This window comes from Physeter macrocephalus, chromosome 16, assembly GCF_002837175.3.
Source record: "Physeter macrocephalus isolate SW-GA chromosome 16, ASM283717v5, whole genome shotgun sequence".
Classification (NCBI taxonomy): Eukaryota; Metazoa; Chordata; class Mammalia; order Artiodactyla; family Physeteridae; genus Physeter; species Physeter macrocephalus.
Window position 1 is genome coordinate 72,080,978 of NC_041229.1, and position 19,380 is coordinate 72,100,357.

Genomic DNA, 19,380 nt, shown 5'->3' on the forward strand with positions numbered 1-19,380 from the left:
GTCATTTGTTGAGACGTGGATGGATCTAGAGACTGTCATACAGAATGAAGTAAGTCAGAAAGAGAAAAAGAAATATCGTATATTAACGCATGTATGTGGAACCTAGAAAAATGGTACAGATGAACCGGTTTGCAGGGCAGAAGTTGAGACACAGATATAGGGAACAAATATATGGACACCAAGGGGGGAAATCTGCGGGTGGTGGTGGTGGTGTGATGAATTTGGAGATTGGAATTGACATGTATACACTGATGTGTATAAAATTGATGACTAATAAGAACCTGTTGTATAAAAAAATAAATAAAATTAAATTTAAAAATTAAAAAAAAACTAATACTAAACTTTCTTTGGGTTATTTGTATGGAAATATGTTAATATAAATGTTTCAGACAACATGAAATTCCTATAAATCTTATATGTTCTGGTATAATGTTATAAGTCATAATTCTAGTTATTATTTTAAAATGTATATCTCAGAAGTAACTAAATTTCCTTGTCAATAGCATTATTATGAACTTTCATCAAATCTTTAACTGTGGTCATTTTTAAGTCTTTTGTCATTTACAGGCAGTTCTGTGTGTACTCTGACACTTTTGCAAAAATGTTCCTATAAAAGGGTTTCATCTTCAAGGAATTCATGGAAAAGACTGACAAGTACAGGTTTCTGGTAACTGACTATACTGCTGAACCGAATGAATAAGCATTTTCAGAACTCTAATAGAAAACTGATGAATTCATAAAAGTGCTAACACAAAATCAAGATAAAAAAATTAATTACGGGCTTCCCTGGTGGCGCAGTGGTTGGGAGTCCGCCTGCCAATGCAGGGGACACGGGTTCGTGCCCCGGTCCGGGAGGATCCCACATGCCGCGGAGCGGCTGGGCCCACGGCTCACGGGCCCAGCCGCTCCGCGGCATGTGGGATCCTCCCAGAGCGGGGCGCGAACCCGGTTCCCCTGCATCGGCAGGCGGACGCGCAACCACTGCGCCACCAGGGAAGCCCTGAATAATTTTTTTAAAAAAGCAAAAATCTAGGCAAATATATGAGCAATTCAAATCACAAACTAAGGCCTAATCTCCCTAATATGTAAAGAGCTCCTAGAAATTTATTAGAAAAAGACCAACACTTCACTTGCATAAAAGGACAAAGGATATTGTGGTAGGCAGAATAATAAGCTCCCAAAGTCCTAATTCTTGGAATCTGTGAATGTAATGTTACATGGCAAAGGAGAACTGAAGTTGCAGATGAAATTAAATTTGCTAATTAGCTAATCTTAAAATAGGGAGAATATGCTGGGTTATCTGAGTGGGCCCAGTGTAATCTCTAGTGTTCTTAAATGTGGAAGAGGGAAGCAGGGGAGTCAGGGTCAGAGCGATGTGATGTGAGAAAGACTCGCCAAGCCACTGACACTTTGAAGATGAAAGGGGCCACAGGTCAAGGAATGCAGGTAGCCTCTGGAAGCTGGAAAAGGCAAGAAAATAGACTCTCCCTTTGGCCTCCAGAGAGGAGCACTGCCTGCTCACACCTTGATTTTAGCCCAGTTAAGACCCATTTCAGACTTCTGACCTCAAACTCTAGAATACAATTGTGTTCTTTCAAGCCACTAATTTTGTGGTAATTTGTTACAGTAACAGTGAAGAACAATATAGGTATGGAAAAAGCCTTCATAAAGAAGAAATTACAAATGGCTCTTGAACATATGAAAAAATGCTCAACCTTCATTCATAGTAAGTAAAACTAGATAGAGATTAGAAAGGCCACAATAAAAAGAAGAACAAAGTTGCAGGGCTTACAAGACCAGATATCAGAGTTTATTATGAAGCTACAATAATCAAGATGGTGTGGTATAGCACCCAAATAGAAAAATAAACTAATGGAATAAAAAAGTCCAAAACCAGAATCGACATATAATATAGACTCTTGATTTACAACAAAAGAGCCTTCAAACTTCAATGGGGAAAGGATGAACTTTTCAATAAGTGGTTCTGGAGCAATTTTTAAAAAACTAATTTGAGATGGATTTTAGGTCTAACTGTAAAAATCAAAGAATAAAGCTTTAAGAAGAAAACATAGGGGAATATTTTCATGACCTTGGAATAGGTAAAATGTTTTCAGTAGGGCACAAATACCTCAAACCATTAAAAAAAAGACTGAGTAACTAGACTTCATTAAAATTAAGAATATCTATTTATCAAAAGATATCATTAAAAGAGCAAAAGAGGGGCTTCCCTGGTGGCGCAGTGGTTGAGAGTCCGCCTGCCGATGCAGGGGACACGGGTTTGTGCCCCGGTCCGGGAGGATCCCACATGCTGCGGAGCGGCTAGGCCCGTGAGCCATGGCCGCTGAGCCTGTGCGTCCGGAGCCTGTGCTCTGCAACGGGAGAGGCCACAACACTGAGAGGCCCGCGTACCGCAAAAAAAAAAAAAAAAAAAAAAAAAAAAAAAAAAAAAAAGGAGTAAGCGACTGCCTAGGAGGTGTTCACAATACATATAATCCAACAAAGAACTTGAATTCATAAGATAAAGGATCTCTACAAATCATTAAGAAAAACAGACAAAACCCACAACCCACTTTAGAACAATGGGCAAAGTCTTTGCACTAGACAAAAGAAGCTACCCAAGTGGCCTATAAGCATATGAAAAGGTGCTCCACATCACTGGTTACCAGAGAAATGCAAGTTAAAATCACAGTGAGACTCCATACTACACACAGCAGAATGGCCTAAATCAATAAGATTAAAAATACCTAGCAAGGATATGGCACAATTAGAACTCTCATATGTTGCTGGTAAGAGTATAAATTGGTACAACTACTCTGTAAAACTGCTGAGCAGAATCTGTTAATGCTATACATGTGACCTAGTAATATAGAAATCCTACTCTTAGTTATGTACTCAAGAGAAATAAATGTATATGTTCACCAAAAGGCATGTATAAGAATGTTCATAGCAGCTTTATTCACAATCTTCAAACTGGAAACAACTCAAATGCTCCAACAGTTAAATGGATAAATAAGGGGCTTCCCTGGTGGCGCAGTGGTTGAGAGTCCACCTGCTGATGCAGGGGATACGGGTTCATGCCCTGGTCCGGGAAGATCCCACATGCTGCGGAGCGGCTAGGCCCGTGAGCTATGGCCACTGAGCCTGCACGTCCGGAGCCTGTGCTCCGCAACGGGAGAGGCCACAACAGTGAGATGCCCGCGTACCACAAAAAAAAAAAAAAAAAAAAAAAGGATAAATAAGTTGTAGTATATTCATAAGAGGAATATTACTCATCAATAAAAAAGAACTACTGCTATGTAGAGAATGGATGATTCTTATGATTACAATGTGTTGAACAAAAAAAGCCAGACAAAAGAGTTCACACTGTATGACATCGTTTATATGACGTTCAAGAACAGGCAAGAACTCATCTCTGGAGACAGAAGTCAAAATAGTGGTTACCTCTGGGGGTGGGGTACTGACTGAAAAGGAGCATGAGGTAGGCTTCTGGGGTGGGTGCTGGAAATGGTCTGTATCTTGTGCTGGGTGGTGGTTTCTTAAGTATATACATACATAAAAACTCATCAGACTGAACCCTTAAGATTTGTGCACTTGACTCTCTCCCTCTCTCTCTCTCTCTCTCTGTCTCTCTGTCTCTCTCTCTGTCTCTCTCTCTCTCGTACTTCAATTTAAAAAGTAAAATAAACCAAAACCACCCTGAGTAGTTTTTCACCTATTAAATTGACAAAAATCCAAAAGTTTCCTAACACACTATTAGGGAGGCTGCAGAAACAGGCACTCTTATACACTGCTGGTGGGAGTGGAAAATGGTACAATTCCTACGGAAGCCAATTTTTGCAGTATCTTGCAAAATAACAAATACACCTGCTCTTTGATACAGTAATTTTACTTCTAGGAATTTACCCTACAGCTACACTCACCCACATATGAAATAACATATATACAAGGTAATTCACTACATCATTACTTGTAATAAGCAAAAGACAGGAAATACCTCAATGTCCATCAACAGGGCACTGATTAAATAAATCACAGTATATAGGTACACTGGAACATTACGTAGTTGTAATAACGAACTAGAAAGGCTTTTATACTGATATGGAAAGATCTCCCAGATCAATTATTGAAAGAAAAAAAATCAGACACTAAAAAGCATGTAAAGTATACTACAATTTACGTAAAAAGGGGGATAAAAATATATCTTAGTATTCACTTATATTTGCAAAAAGAAACTAAAAAGATACATAAGAAACTAATAATAGGCATTAGCTGCACATGTGGTAGAAGGGTTTTGGCACTCTGGATAGATGGGAGATAAAGCAGGAGGGAAATTTTTCATTTTAAATCTTTTTGTGCTTTTTAAGTTTTAAATAATGTACATGTATTAATTACTCAAAAATTAAATAAGTAAAAAATTTTTTAAACAGAAGGGACAACGGAAGGGGGAAAAAGAATCCTAAAAGGGGTGGGAATCTCAGAAGGTGGAGAGGGAAGTGTGATGACAACACAATGTCATCAATATCACGATTTTATCTGGTTATTATGCCAAGAACTGCTTAATCTGAACCAGATTACATATAATCTACATATACAGAACTTGCCAATATGAAGGGGAACTCAATATTGAAATGAAGAGATGAAATAATCTTATCTGGTGGCCTTAAAAACAGGCCAGACAGTCACGGTCTGCAGGAAGGCAGCAGCAGGCAGAAGACCACACAGGCTCTGGAGATAGAGGCCTGGGTTAAAGATCCGACACACAGGTTCCTCCTGATCAGATGACCTGGCGGGGCAAACTGCTCAGCCTAAGCTTCGGCTTCCCCTATCTAGAAAATGGGGTTAACAACAATGCACCAATGTGGTATGAGGATTAAATGGGACAATGTAAGTAAAGCATTTACGCTCTGCCCATCCTACTGTGCATAGGACTGTACAAGTCTGTCCTTGCCTCTAAGCTCTCTACAAGGCCCTGGGTTTGGAGGTATTGCCTCTCAGGGCTATAGCCAGCGTCAGAATGAGTTAGTTCTCGCTATTAAATCCTCACATGACCCCACTTGATGGGTCTCAGGCCATGCAAGGTCAGTTGTTCTGCCACACATATTACAAAGGTACAAAGGTTCAACAATTGGAAGTCATCTGTGAAATGAAAAAAATTAAAAATAAAAGATCCTTGCATAGATTATAGCTCCAATTTGGTAAAAGAGATGCTTCTGCTTGGAGGAGGACACTCTACACTTTGCTGCCAAATATCTAACCCATTAACAATGCCTGTCTGGCAAGCGTGAGTGCTCCAGGAAAAGGCCACCAATAAAATCCCTTCCAAGGGTCTGCGTGGAGCGGAAGAAAGAAAATGTGGTCAGCTCTTTTTTCTCTGCAGGAAGGGAAGGCTGAACAACCGCACATCAGGAGAGAAGGCAAACAAATCGCCCATTCAAGCCAAAATAAGCTGCTCCTGGGGGGAAGCAAAACAGCTGGAGCCAATTCAACCAGACATGGAAGTGAGGGCCCTGAAGACAGAGCTGGGCCTGGGGAGCCTGCCCCTGGCAGGCAGGGATCTTCTGAGCAAGTGGTGGCCACATGTCCTCATCTCACCTCTGCTGACTTTGCCTATGCCCACGAATGGGAGCCAGCCAGCTTTGTCAGATGTGGAGGGAAATCCTGGGTGAAAAGGAAGGAAGGAAGCAAGCAAATGAACTCATGAACCTGCCAAGTTCACCTGCTGAGCGCCTATTCTGTAGCAGGCACCGCGCAGGCAACCGACATACCTAGGCCATTTGGAAAAACAATTTTTAGGGGTGGGTACTGTGATGTTGGTTTTACAGATGAGGAATCAGGCTCACTGAGGAAGAGTGACCCGGCAGCAAACACAGAACAGGTCAAGAGAAACTTCATTGGAAAACTAAGAAAAGAAGCAAACCAAATTGCAAAAGAAGGGGGGAAAAAGAAACCTGGAAGCAATGAAGTATCAAAGTCGAATTATTTTGATTTCCTAAGAAGCCTGAAATGTGGTTGCTGAGGGGCTTCCCTCAGGCTGGAACATGCAGGTCCCGAGTCCCTGCCTGGAACAGCGGATAGCAGAATCCTGACCTGGAGCAAATCTGGGCTGGCACTGTTTCCAGGGCTGTTGGGATTTCCAGATCTCCCAGATCGGGGTACCCAGGCTCCAGTTTACAAATCCGTTCTGCAGCTATGCTGAGGTCCTGCCCTGGACCCTGACATTCTAGGTGGGAGAGACACTTCTCTCTCCAGCTTCTGAGACTCCCACCCTGAGCCTCAGCCTTCTTATAGTCATCTTACAATTACTTCCTTAAATTATATTCTTGACATATAACAACGACACCAACACCAGCTAACATTCACCGAGCCTACTTTTGTGTCAGGCACTGTTAGCACTTCATATAACAACCCTATGAGGTCAATAATATGATCTTCCAGATGAGGCAATCAAGACAGAGAGGTTAAGCCATTTATACAGGGTTACATGGCTCATAAGCGGAGGAGCCAGGATTTGAATCCAGGCGATATGATCCCAGTGCCTGTGCTCTTCTTAACCACTCCGCATCCTGCCTCGGCCCCGAGGATATGAGAGAGTCAAAGGAGCATTCTTAGAAGTCAGGCACACAGCTCTACCATTTACTGGTACTTATCCCTGGGCAACTTGTTTAACCTCTGAGTCTCAGTTTTCTTCTCTATGAAGTGGGTACAACAAAAACACTTCATGGAGTTGTGTCCATTCCTAGACAGAGTAGGTCCTGAATTGTATCCTTTCACCAATCTCTTTCCCCTCCCTTCCAGTTTGATCTGTCTGCTGTGCATTCATTAGATATTAAGGCCACCTCTACTTTTGAGCAAAGTTTGGCTTCTCTATATTCTGTTCTAGTCTATTCTACAACCATTTTATGCCTGTCACGTGTGTGACCCAGCACCAGGCACTGAGGGCCTGCATCTCGGGGATGAGACTGAAGGCAGGGAAATCCACCTAAAGTAGGCAAGGGCAGGAGGGTGGAGGGGGGAGCTGGCTGTGAGAGCCAGGCTTTTAGCCGGTAGGAACTCTCCTCCTCCAGCTTGTCCCCCTCTTGCTGGCCTCCTGCCAGGGCTAACAGGAGGCTTCTCATCGCTTCCTGCTACATAGCTTGCACCCTGCAGGGCACCCACTGAGGGCCCCCTCCCCCAGGTGTCAGGGAGCCTCTGATCCTGGCTCACATGCAGGCAGGTGGACATGTCCAGAGTCCCGTGACTGGGCCCACCTTTCCTGACTCTGGAACCATTCATTCAGCAGCTTGTGAGCCAGGCCCCAGGCACTGGGGACAAAACAGAAAATAAGAGGTCTGCCCTCGAGGAGTTCATCAGCATGCCATGCCCTGCTCTCCCACCGCCTCTGCTGCCTTCCTCACTTGGGCAGTAACGCTAGACACACCTTTCCAGAATGTTACCATTTCTCTCTCCCAACCAATAATTACTTCACTGGAACACTTACACTAACAAGTGATTCTCCCTTCTCCCCACCCGGACCAAGAGAAATGAAAAAGAAATGGAATTATGAATTAATTTCTGACACATACCCTATATAGTACCAGGTGTTTCACACGCATTATCTCCTCTAATCCTCACAACAACAATCCTGCAAGGTGGAATTATCCCCATTACATAGATAAGGGGGAAAAACGGAAGCTCACACAGAGATGGAGCTGGTTTAAACCAAGACTGTCTGCCTGCAGAGTCTATGCTCTTTCTACAGCCCTAGGCTGCCTGTCGGCTCAGCCCGCCACCCTGCTGGCTCTGGCCTCTTCCTTCAACTGGATTTTGTTCTTTCGTGTATTTAGATTCCCTGCAATCTTATTGTTTGTGCCAACCTCTCTCCTAGTCCAGTGAAAGCAGCAGCAACATCCTAGGCACCGCCTCTGATTCTTTGATTAGCTTGTCTTAATTACACCCAGGCTGGAGTAGTTCTAACGTATCTGGTGTTGCAAAGCATGCCGGTTTGCTGTTACATGTTCTCACTCCCTCTCTGACTCCAGCGCTTTCTACTCCCCACCCCCTCTGCTGGCTGTCAGCCTACCTCCTCTGCTGTCCTTGGTTCCGCCTCCTTGCACATCACATTCGGGCCTGCAAAGTAGTGCTTCAAACTGCTGCCACCCCAGTCAGCTGAGCGAGCCAGTCTAGCTTAATTCAGAAAACAGTGCTTGAGTCTCGGCTGAGGGCCAGGCACTGCTCTGGGTGCTGCAAATAAGCAGGAAACAAAAGGAAAACACAGGGGTCTTGCCCCTCAGAAGCTGAGAGAGGCTGGGAGAGGGAAGTACACAGGACAGACATCACCTACTCAAGGCAGATAGTGATGGGGCTGTAACAGAGTCCTAAAATGTCGGGGCTGGACAGAACCTTGGTTTCCTGTTTTTACCCCTCCCTATCACAGATGGGAGACCTAAAGCCCCGAGGAGGGCAATTATTTGAACTAATGATATCAGAAAATAGCAACGAACACTTCTAAAACCCTTACCAGGAGCTAAGTGCTCTTCGAAGCGCTTTACATGTATCAACTCCTTTAACCCTCACAACAACTGCAACGACCCTATGAGGAAGATGCCACTGCCCTCCCCATTTTAAAAATGAGAAAAATGAGGCATGGAGGGCTAAGCACCTTGTCTGTGTGGGGCCCGACTACCTGAGTTCATACAGCTAGCAAGCAGAAGCCTGCACTGGACTCAGGTAGTCGGGCCCTACACTGTCTCTTTATTGTACCGACTGAGTCTACGTGTGGAAGTAATGAGAAGGCTTCTTGAAGGAACTACGCACAGGCCTGATTATAAAAACAGTGAACCTTGGTTATTCACAATCAATAAGAGGAAGCCTCAATTTATCAGAGGCTTGGGAGTTCCAGAGTGACATGAAACACATGGCAGCGAGGGCAGTGAGCAGAACCCCCCATCTCCAAAGAAAGAGCCAAGCAAGAGGAAAGAACTCGGTGCAAAGGATTTATTCAAGAACCAGGAGCAGCCCAATCCTCTTCCCCTTTTATGTCTGGCTTTCTACACAGGATACCCCCAGCCTGTAAGATCTTTAATATTCCCAAATGCCACTTCCTGAGACAGGGAGGCCAGCTCAGGCACCTTTTTGAATAGAAATTTTTAGAAAAAGGGCTTCTGGCAAAGCCTTGGTCAACAAAGGCTTCCATTTCCCAGACTCTTCCCCAACATACACACACGCATGCACCCTGGCCTTTGGTTAACCAAGAGTCCTCCAATTCTGCCCATGAGTTTCAGAATAAACACAGCTATGAGTATACTAATTACTTACCAATCACTGCCAGATTATGCTCTGAGCCACAGGAGACCTGTAAAGGGAAAGAAAATAAGTTACATTAAACAAAAAATATATTTCAGCCATTATATTTTATGATCAGTTATATTTTAATGATAATAACATCTATTTTTTGGCAAATTTTAGGAAGTAAGTAGAAAGGGGCATCATGTAGAAAAGACTATAGTTACAATACACTCATGACTACATAAAAAGAAAAAGTGAAAAAACAAAAAACTGTTGAATGGAAATACACCAAGGTGTTAAAGTATTTGTTTTTAGGCAGAGACCATGAGCGATATTTTTTAATCCTTTCTTCTTTCTACGTTTTTGTATTTTTCAAACTTTCTATAATGAACATGTGTTACTATAAAAATGGAAATTTAAGGGAATACAAATGACAGTTTTGGAAAACTGAGCTAAAAATCCATCACTCTCATCTGGACTGATAAAATGAGCAAAGAATTCAGTGGAAACAGACTTGCCTGAGGAAAAATGCTTGACTTTTCCTCATCTGCTCACTCTCCCTTTCACCTTCCAGCCACACAAACCACCTGCCGTTCTCTGAACACAACATGTACTCCCAACACCTCCAGGCCTTTGCACATGCTGTTTCTATGCCGGGAATGCCCTCTCCTCAACTGCCTACCTAGAAAACTTCCACTCATCCTTTAAAATTTCAAAGCGTCCAGAGACTCTCTTGCTGTAGCTTCTAGGCAGACTCAAGCACTCCTTGCATTATGCAACTTATATGTACCCCCACTGCAGCAATCATCTTGTTGTCTTTTACATTTCTTCCTGTCTCTTCACTAGACTGTGTGTGTCTCGAGAACAACGCTGAGACTCGTTCCCCCCTGTATTACACAGATGGACTGTACAAAACTTAGGGCTCAGTTAACACCTGTTAAATGAGAGAATGAATGAAAGAACAAAGTACATAAAGAACAAATACCTAATACATAAAAGACAATCATTTGGGGTTCTGAATCCTGTGTCTGCACCCAGTGAGAGAGACTTCTTGCCTTTCAGTCTCCGCGTGTCCCAAATGCTACCAGAAGGAAGTGATTGGGAATATGAGTATAAATGCCTCCTCAGGTACTAATTAAAAGGAACTCGAGACTCTGGAGAAGCATCCTGTGACCTTTATCAGGACACTCACTTTAGTTCCTGGCAAGAAAAAGGCTTCAGGTACACATGGACTGTCAATTGGAAGAGCCCTGGAGGTCATCTAGTCCAATCTTTAACACTACAAGGAGAAAACACACTTGGGAAGAGAAAATAACTTGCCTCAGGTGCCAGAGGAAGTGTGTGTCAAAACTAAGACTAGGGTCTCTCTGATTCCCTGATTCTCACACAAGTTCCTTTCTTGGTGCTATAGCTTCTCACTCTTTCCCAGTGAGAAACCACTTGGAAGTGATATTCAAAGGTAATTAGCACAGGCCCCCCGACAGTCAAGGTAACAGGCTCAAAAGGCATTTGAGCATTGGAGGCCAAATAACCACTGGTAGGTGAGAAGGGGCAGCAAGGCTTCTGAGGCTTTTTTCTTTGTAAAAGTTATACGTCCAGGATCTCAGCTTCCACAGGGAAGAGGGTTACCCACATTTAGGTGGATTCCCTGACACTGTCTGGCAAAGAAGTACCTGTATATTTTTACCCCAGTAAATAATTCCAGGGTGACTAGTCTCTGAGCTCCTTTGAGGCAGGCTCTGTATCTATCTGTGGGGTCCCCCCAGGCCTCACCCAGGCCATACACACAGCACAAGTTCATCATATGCTTCCTGGTTATACTGAGGCTGGTTCCCTAGGTTCTGTCATAGGAAGCTGCTTAGATTGAAGAACTGGGAAAAAACTCAGATGTCTAACAATAGGAGAATTCTATGTAAATTACGGTAGAGCCATCTGATGACTTGGAAATTATTATGCAGCCTTGGAAAATGATGTTTACAATAAAGGAAAATACTCGTGATATCCTATGAACTGGAAAACCACATAAAAACTGTATATGTAATATGATCTCAACTCTATAATAAAATATGAATAAAAGACTGTGAGGAGTTATTCCAAAAAGTTAATAGTGATAGTCTCTGGGCTAAGCATAAAGGAGGCATTATGAGTATGGTTTTCCCTTTGACTTTTTCTATGCTCTCTAAATTTTACACACTATTTTTATAATCAGAAAAATTATCCATTAAAAATAAGAAAATAAATATAATGCAGTTCCCACCATAGAGGGGAAAAACACCCTTCCTGGCTATAAAATAAATATGCTGTAAAATCTGATATACTCTGAAGTAGTGGGGAAAAAAGATTTGAAGGAAACAAATTATAAGGGTAGCTGCATCATGGTGATGAGATTATAAGATTTTTTTCTTCTATTTTCTATTTTCCAAACATTCTTTAACTGGTGGTAGCAGTAGGGTGGCTGGTGGTGGTGGTGGGAACAATAAGAGCAGGAATTAGAGCCACCATATTGAGGACTCATATGTGCCAGGTGTCATGCCAAGGCTCTTTATAAACACTATCTCATCTTCCTCATCAGGATCATCTTCTCAGGTAGGTTTGACTTTGCTCATTTTAGAGAGAAGAGAACTGAGGTTCATATACATTACATAACTTTCCTAGCTTGCTAAGTGGCACAGCCATAGAACTAAAACCCAGGTTTGCCTATCTCCAAGCTCATGTTCTGTACTGCTAGGTCACGCTACCTTTGTGTTTTAAAAAATAAAGTTATTTCATTTTACAAAATGTAGGCAGAAAGGACCTGCTTCTGACTGCCCAGGCTCACCCTGGGGCTGCGGGCTGCAGAGCCGACCAGCCTTGAAGACCAGGGGCTTCCAGAAACAAGCCACTGACAAATGCCAGCGTCAGGCAGCGTCAGACGCTGCTGTGAATTAATGAGCGAGACAGTGATGAATGGATTTTGTCAAGGCAATGTTGCACTTGAAGCTCAAAGCTCCCCGCTGTTTCTTGCTGTCTGTGCACTGGCACAGAGGTCAGGAGACTGAACACCACAGGCCGCAAAATCCCAGCGCTACACTCCTTCAACAAGATTGTATCAATGACCATTTGCTTCACATTGCTTCCGTCAGCATCTACTCACTGCCCAGCTTTCTAGAAGACTCTGTTAACAATGGCAGTGTGCCCATGAGAAAGGGATTCAGATCCAGGAAGCCGGGTGAATCCTAGGTCCTCTGCTTTCGGGTTCTGAGACCTTTGGCAAGGTATTTAACCTCTGGAGCCTCAGCGTTCTCAGGTGTAAAAAGTAGAAAACAGTATTTTCCTATCTGCCTTACAGAATCGCTAGAGGACAAATGAGACAACCCATCCCCTCACAGCCATGGGTCTCACCTTCCTTACATACAACTCTGCACATGTCATGCCCCTATAGAAAACCCTCCACAGGATCCCAGCATTGGAAGGGCAAAGTCTAAAGTACACAGTATGGCTCACAAGTCCCTCACGTGTAGGCCCCTGTTTACTGCTCTGGCCTCACTTCTTCCCCCTGCTACTCATGAACTCTCAACCCCAAAGAACATATTCCCTTTTTTCTATTCACACTACATTTTCTGTAAGAATATCATGTGATTTCAGGCTTTTATGCATGTTATTCTCCTTGATGTGACTTCCCTTTCTCCCACTGTCCCTCTACCAAAATCCTCTAAGATTGCTTAGGTCACCTCCTGGCAACACCTTCCCTGACTTCTCAAAGCGGAGCCAGCTGTTCTACCGTGGCTTCTCCCACAGCGCCACGCATCATGGCCCTTAGCACACATGAGATGTCTGCTTATGAACTGTGTGTGTTAAGCACCTCTGTCTCTCAGAGATCCAGCAGGGTGCCTGCCCAGTAACATCTCTGCCACACAGCCCAAGTACAGGGCATGAAGAGGCCCAAAGACAACGGCCCAGAGAAGTTAGATGGTCACAAAACAAGTGTGAGTTGTGGTGTGGAGATTCCAGGCAAATGGAGACAGGCACTGAGATGCACAGTGAGGGCCGGAAGGGAAGGGCACTAAAAGAACAGAGTGTAGAGATGATGGGGTATCAAAAGCACAGGATTGTTCCAGGAATCCTAGGACAGCAAAGCACAGTGGGCCACCAACAGAGGTCAGTCCTAGGTGACAGAGTCCCACAGTAGAGAAAGTGTGTTCCGGCTTGCTGGTTGGGGCCTTCAAGATTCAGGGGGCACACCTCCCCAAGGGTGAGGGATGGGGGACAGAGGAGCCTGTGGAAAGTTGTCCTGTCTCAGTGCTGCTCAAATACTAGAGGGGTCTGCTCTGTTCAGGCAACTGAGCCTGAGGAGGCAGAGCTGCAAAAAACAACTTCCAAAGCCCCAAGTGCCACAGGGACAAGATCTCCCAGCACCCCTCCTGCTAAGCTAGACTCCATCAGCTCTTGTGAAGGGAGCCGCAACTCCCCTTGGGGCTGGAACCCACTAAATACAGTTGGACAGGGATGAACTGGGGTAAGAACTGACTGGTAGTAGATGCCCAGTAAATATATGCTGAATACATTAATGGGTTAAATGAATGAATAACTGAATGAATAAGCAAAAAGTAGATTAATGTAAAAATATTTGCCAAATGTTGAATGTGAGCACTTTAGTTTCCATCGGTACACTTGTACCATTTCTAAAAACAGCTGACAGGCCCTTATTGAGAGCTTATGGCCAGGTACCTGGCTAACTGCTTTGCTTGTATTATTTCATTTAAACTTATACTAAATCTAAGATTTCTTTGTTACAACCGCTTTACAAATGAGGCAATTGGGGTTCAGAGAGGTAAGTTAACTTACCAGTGTGTTACAGCTGGTGGAGGTGCAGAATTCTGTGACCATTCTCGTTCAAACTTTGTCCTGTTAACTGTCTAAACCCTTCCTATTCCCATTCAGCATGGAAATACACCGCCACCCAGTTCTTACATCTGGCAACCCTGTGCCAATTATCAAGGGATCTTATGCTGGGAGAGCCCCAGGTTTACTAGGCTCAAACATCTTCCTGGGGCTAGGAGTACCCACCTCTGGGTCTATCCAGGGCTGTTCCAGGGCTTTTTCTTGGGGGAAATGGCTGTAAAACGGCAACAAACATTTGTCCTGTGCCTTCGCTGTGGAAGCTATCACCTCTCGGGGAACTCCACCAGGTTGTTCAATGCTGCACACTTTAAACGGGGAAATCAGAGAGGGGCGGGGTGCGACCATGACTCAGGGGAAGAAGCACTGAGATTCCAAGGAGAGGAACCAGGCAGAGGCCAGGACCCGATGCTTGTCCCCATCACCAACCAGGGACCATCCTCAGCTTCGTCCCAGCGGCGAGGTGGCAGCTCAGGAACCCCCGCCCATAGCGCGCAGCAGCCTGAGGGGCCTACTGATTGGTTCCGCCTCACGCCAATGGGCCTGGGCGCCGGCCGATGCTATGGCAACGACGCCCACGTGTGGAGGCACGTGACGGCGGGGTGGGGCGTCCGTTCCGTTGGGGATTCTGCCGTGGGAGGGCTTCGGCTGCTCAGCTCAGGCTCCCATCCTCACGGCTAGTCTTTGGCAGGCGCCGCCCAGCCCGGGGGGAAAAAGCAGGCTGGGAAGCAGCTCCAGAACGGCAGCCTCTCATCGGCTGGGATTAACAGGGAAGGGAATGGGCGCTTCAGTGCAGCCTTTGCTAAACTCTGCCCTAACCCAGTTGCCATCTGCTTAGAACTCTGGGGAGACAAACCAGAATTTCCAAACCTGTTAGAAAAGCAGGCTGGGAGTCTGGGCATGTTTTACAGCAAAGTGCAGTCCTGTCAGCCAACGGAGCTTTACCCCTAGGCTCAGAAATAGCCTCAAAGGAGGTCCTGGTGACAGCAGAGAGGCAGCACAGTTGCTTGCTTCTGGAAGCACCTAGCCTTACAAAGACACCTTTAACTCCCTTTGTGAGGGCTTCAGCTTTTGACTGAAGCCTAGATGTCAACAGAGGCCAAAGAATGAGACTTCTGGGCCCAGAGGCTCCATCTTGTCCTCCACCTCAAAGTCCAGGGGCAAAGAACCCATCCTCCCTGCAAAGCAATTTTTTTTTTTGCACATTCTATACGAATATAAGTCTTAAACTAGCTAAGTCACACCCGCTATACACCCAGGTCAGCCTTGATCCAAAGCCTGTGAACTTAACCACTACACATACTGCCCCTCTTCTTCTGATACTGGTTCCAGACTGCCCCAGTCACTAAGGCTAAAACTTTCAAGTGACTAACAGATCTCTGACTCTTTTATCTCCCTCCTACTCTGTCTCAAGATCCTGTTAATTCTGCCTTCTCAATATCTTGATTTTTCAGTTGCTCCCATCTTAGTTCAGTCCTTTTCACTCCAACCTGGATGCGTTTAAGAGCTACCTAAAAGCATAGTTTTTGCATGGTTATTTGCACCATTCTCCCTTTTCCATACCATTCTAAACCTTACCAACTTTACAAGACCCAGTTCAAAACCCACTGCCTTGAGGAAGTCTCCCAGATCATCTCAGCCCCTAAAAGATCTGCCTTCTCTCAAATCGTACCACTTGCCTTGGCTAAAGTTTGCTTTTGTCAAACCTCCTTTGTACTGTTAATAATTTGAGTGTGGCAGTAGGGTATGTCTCCCCAGGCAGTGTTGGGTAGTGGGAAGAGCTCTAAGTATGGAACCAGAAGACCTGGACTTGAGTCCTTGCCCTGCCACTTCCTCGTCATATGACCTTGGGCAAATGTCTTCACCTCTCTGGACTTCAGTTCCCTCCTCTTTAAAATGGGATATTAACAAACAAGTGAATCTCATACATCCTAAAACCTTTTCACACCACCCCCCAACTTCCAGAGAATAAAATTCACTTTGAGTTTGACCCTGTTCTGCAGATACATTTCCAGAACATATAAAATATATAATTTGGGAACATGTAAAAGGAAACCATAAGTGTTAGGAACTGGCATAGGTTCACTATGAACAGTTCATTTCCTTTTTCAACAGAGTTACTCTACTGGCAGATAAGGAGAGGACTTGAGAAATGTCTACTGAATTTGAATTTAGTATACACAAACTAAACAGGCACTCCAAATGCTTGCTTTTCCCATAGTGCACTTCTAAGAAAATTCCTTTCTCCTAAGTTGTTATGTTGATACTATGTGCACCTATGGCCCAATTGGTGTGGATGGGCTATGGGTAGATACCTGCCCAAAACAGGTTAATGCATAGATTGGCCACAGCCTGTGAAGTGGCTTAATGTGGAAATTCTGCCTGAAAAAGGTTGTAGGGTGTGAGTCCTCTAGGTGGTAGCTGGAGCCGTAGCTGGAAAATACAGACCCAAGAAAGGTTAATATACAGAGGAGCTACCGGCCGAAGAGTCAGAAGCAGCAAGAACAAACTAAAAAAGAGTAGCTAGGTCACTGGAATGTGAGTTTTCTAGATCCTATTGCTGACGGTGCAAGAAAGTCTAGATTTTTGAGCTGCCTTGTGTTCTAAGCGACCTTCCAGCTGTTCTTTTATAAGGCATTTGCTTCACCTGTTTCCAGTACTTATGACCATCCTTACAATACTAAAGTAACCCGAGAGTATCTCTGATCCTTACAGATTAAAAGCATCTAACACAACAACGCATCTGAATTTCAGTAAAGGCAACACCAGTAAGTTACTTATGCCCTTGAGAACAGGATACAACCATGAGAGCTGAACAGCCAACCTCAAGACAGGTAATTAACAGATTCAGGCCAGCCAAACATCCTACAGCATGCTTCTCAAAAAAACTGAACCCTAAAGTATGGAGGTTCCTTAAAAAACTAAAAATAGAACTACCATATGACCCAGCAATCCCACTACTGGGCATATACCCTGAGAAAACCATAATTCAAAAAGAGTCATGTACCAAAATGTTCATTGCAGCTCTATTTACAATAGCCAGGACATGGAAGCAACCTAAGTGTCCATCAACAGATGAATGGATAAAGAAGATGTGGCACATATATACAATGGAATATTACTCAGCCATAAAAAGAAACGAAATTGAGTTATTTGTAGTGAGGAGGATGGACCTAGAGTCTGTCATACAGAGTGAAGTAAGTCAGAAAAAGAAAAACAAATACCATATGCTAATGCATATAAATGAAATCTGAAAAAAAAAATGGTTCTGATGAACCTAGTGGCAGGACAGGAATAAAGAGCAGACGTAGAGAATGGACTTGAGGACACAGTGGGAGGTGAGGGGAGAGGGGAAGCTGGGACGAAGTGAGAGTTGCATGGACATGCGTACACTACCAAATGTAAAACAGATAGCTAGTGGGAAGCAGCCGCATAGCACAGGGAGATCAGCTGGGTGCTTTGTGACCATCTAGAGGGGTGGGATAGGGAGGGGGTATGGGGATATATGTATACATACAGCTGATTCACTTTGTTATACAGCAGAAACTAACACAACATTGTAAAGCAATTATGCTCCAATAAAGATGTAAAAAACAAACAACAAAAAAACCTGAACCCTTTCCCTAATAGCCAATACAGGCTGAAATTTAAAAAGACTGCCAATACCAAGTGCTGGTGAGGATGTGGAATAACTGGAAATCTCTTACATCGCTGGCAGGAATATAAATTCAACAACTGCACTGAAAAATTGTTTGGCAGTATCTACTAAAGGTAAATACATACATATACATATACATACACACACACACACCCAAAACAAATGATACTTACTTCCCAAGTACCCAAAATAAACAATTACTTACTTCCATCAAAAGACATGTACAAGAATGTTCACAGCTGCTTTATTCATAAAAAATAAAAACATAAAATTACCCAAATACTGATCATCAGTAGAATGAATAAAGTGTAGTATAATCAGAATACTTTATAACAATGGGGAAAAAACCCTACTGCTCTTCAAAACATGGATAAATCTTCAAGAAAGTCGTGAACAAAAGAAACCAGACACAGAAGAGTAAATACTGTATGACACTATCTACGTGAAGCTCAAAAACAGGCAAACTTATTTCAAATAAATAATATAACTTCTGAAGGAGGGGAAAAAAGAACCAATCCTAGTAAATTTTTTTTAATAGATCCTTATTGGAGTATAATTGCTTCACAATACCGTGTTAGTTTCTGTTGCACAACAAAGCAAATCAGCCATATGCATACACATGTCCCCATATCCCCTCCCTCTTGCGCCTCCCTCCCATCCTCCCTATCCCACCCCTCAAGGTCATTGCAAGGTCACCGAGCCAATCTCCCTGTGCTATGCTGCTGCTTCCCACCAGCCAACTCTTTTATATTCGGCAGTATATAGATGTCGATGCTACTCTCACTTTGCCCCAGCTTCGCCCTCCCACCCATGTCATCAAGTCCATTCTCTATGTCAACCTCTTTATTCCTGCCCTGCAACTAGGTTCATCGGTACCACTTTTTTTGGTTTTTTTAGATTCCACATATATGCGTTAGCATACGGTATTTGTTTTTCTCTTTCTCACTTCACTCTGTATGACAGACTCTAGGTCCATCCACCTCACTACAAATAACTCAATTTCGTTTCTTTATATGGCTGAGTAATATTCCATTGTATATATGTGCCACATCTTCTTCATCCATTCATCTGTTGATGGACATCTAGGTTGGTTCCATGTCCTGGCTATTATAAATAGTGCTGCGATGAACATTGTGGTGCATGTCTCTTTTTGAATTATGGTTTTCTCAGGGTATATACCCAGCAGTGGGATTGCTGGGTCATATGGTAGTTTTATTTTTTGAATTATGGCTTCCTCTGGGTATATGTCCAGTAGTGGGATTGCTGGGTCATATGGTAGTTTTATTTTTACTTTTTTAAGAAACCTCCATACTGTTTTCCATAGTGGTTGTATCAATTTACATTCCCACCAACAGTGTAGGAGGGTCCCCTTTTCACCACACCCTTGCAAGCATTTATTGTTTCTAGCTTTTTTGATAATGGCCATCTGACCAGCGTGAGGTGATACCTCATTGTAGTTTTGACTTGCATTTCTCTAATAATTAGTGATGTTGAGCATCTTTTCATGTGCCTCTTGGCCATCTGTATGTCTTCCTTGGTTAAATGTCTATTTAGGTCTTCTGCCCATTTTTTAACTGGAT

At 43.6% G+C, this 19,380-nt stretch overlaps 1 protein-coding gene across 25 annotated transcripts in view; it reads right to left on the minus strand.

Moving 5' to 3' along the window:
* The window catches only part of SERGEF (secretion regulating guanine nucleotide exchange factor), a 307,372-nt gene that overhangs the window by 158,148 nt on the left and 129,844 nt on the right, over positions 1 to 19,380 (minus strand). For 15 of the 25 annotated variants that reach the window (XR_003683645.1, XM_028501268.2, XM_028501273.2 and 12 more), the window contains one exon: positions 9,295 to 9,331. Coding sequence is in view for 22 of the 25 variants with exons in the window: in XM_028501268.2 (XP_028357069.1) it covers positions 9,295 to 9,331 (37 nt within the window). In the remaining 3 variants the exon portion in view is untranslated. Of the gene's footprint in view, positions 1 to 8,059; positions 8,164 to 9,294; positions 9,332 to 19,380 lie in introns of those variants that run through there. The other 10 variants (XR_003683644.1, XM_028501260.1, XM_028501257.2 and 7 more) reach the window with 3 other exon arrangements.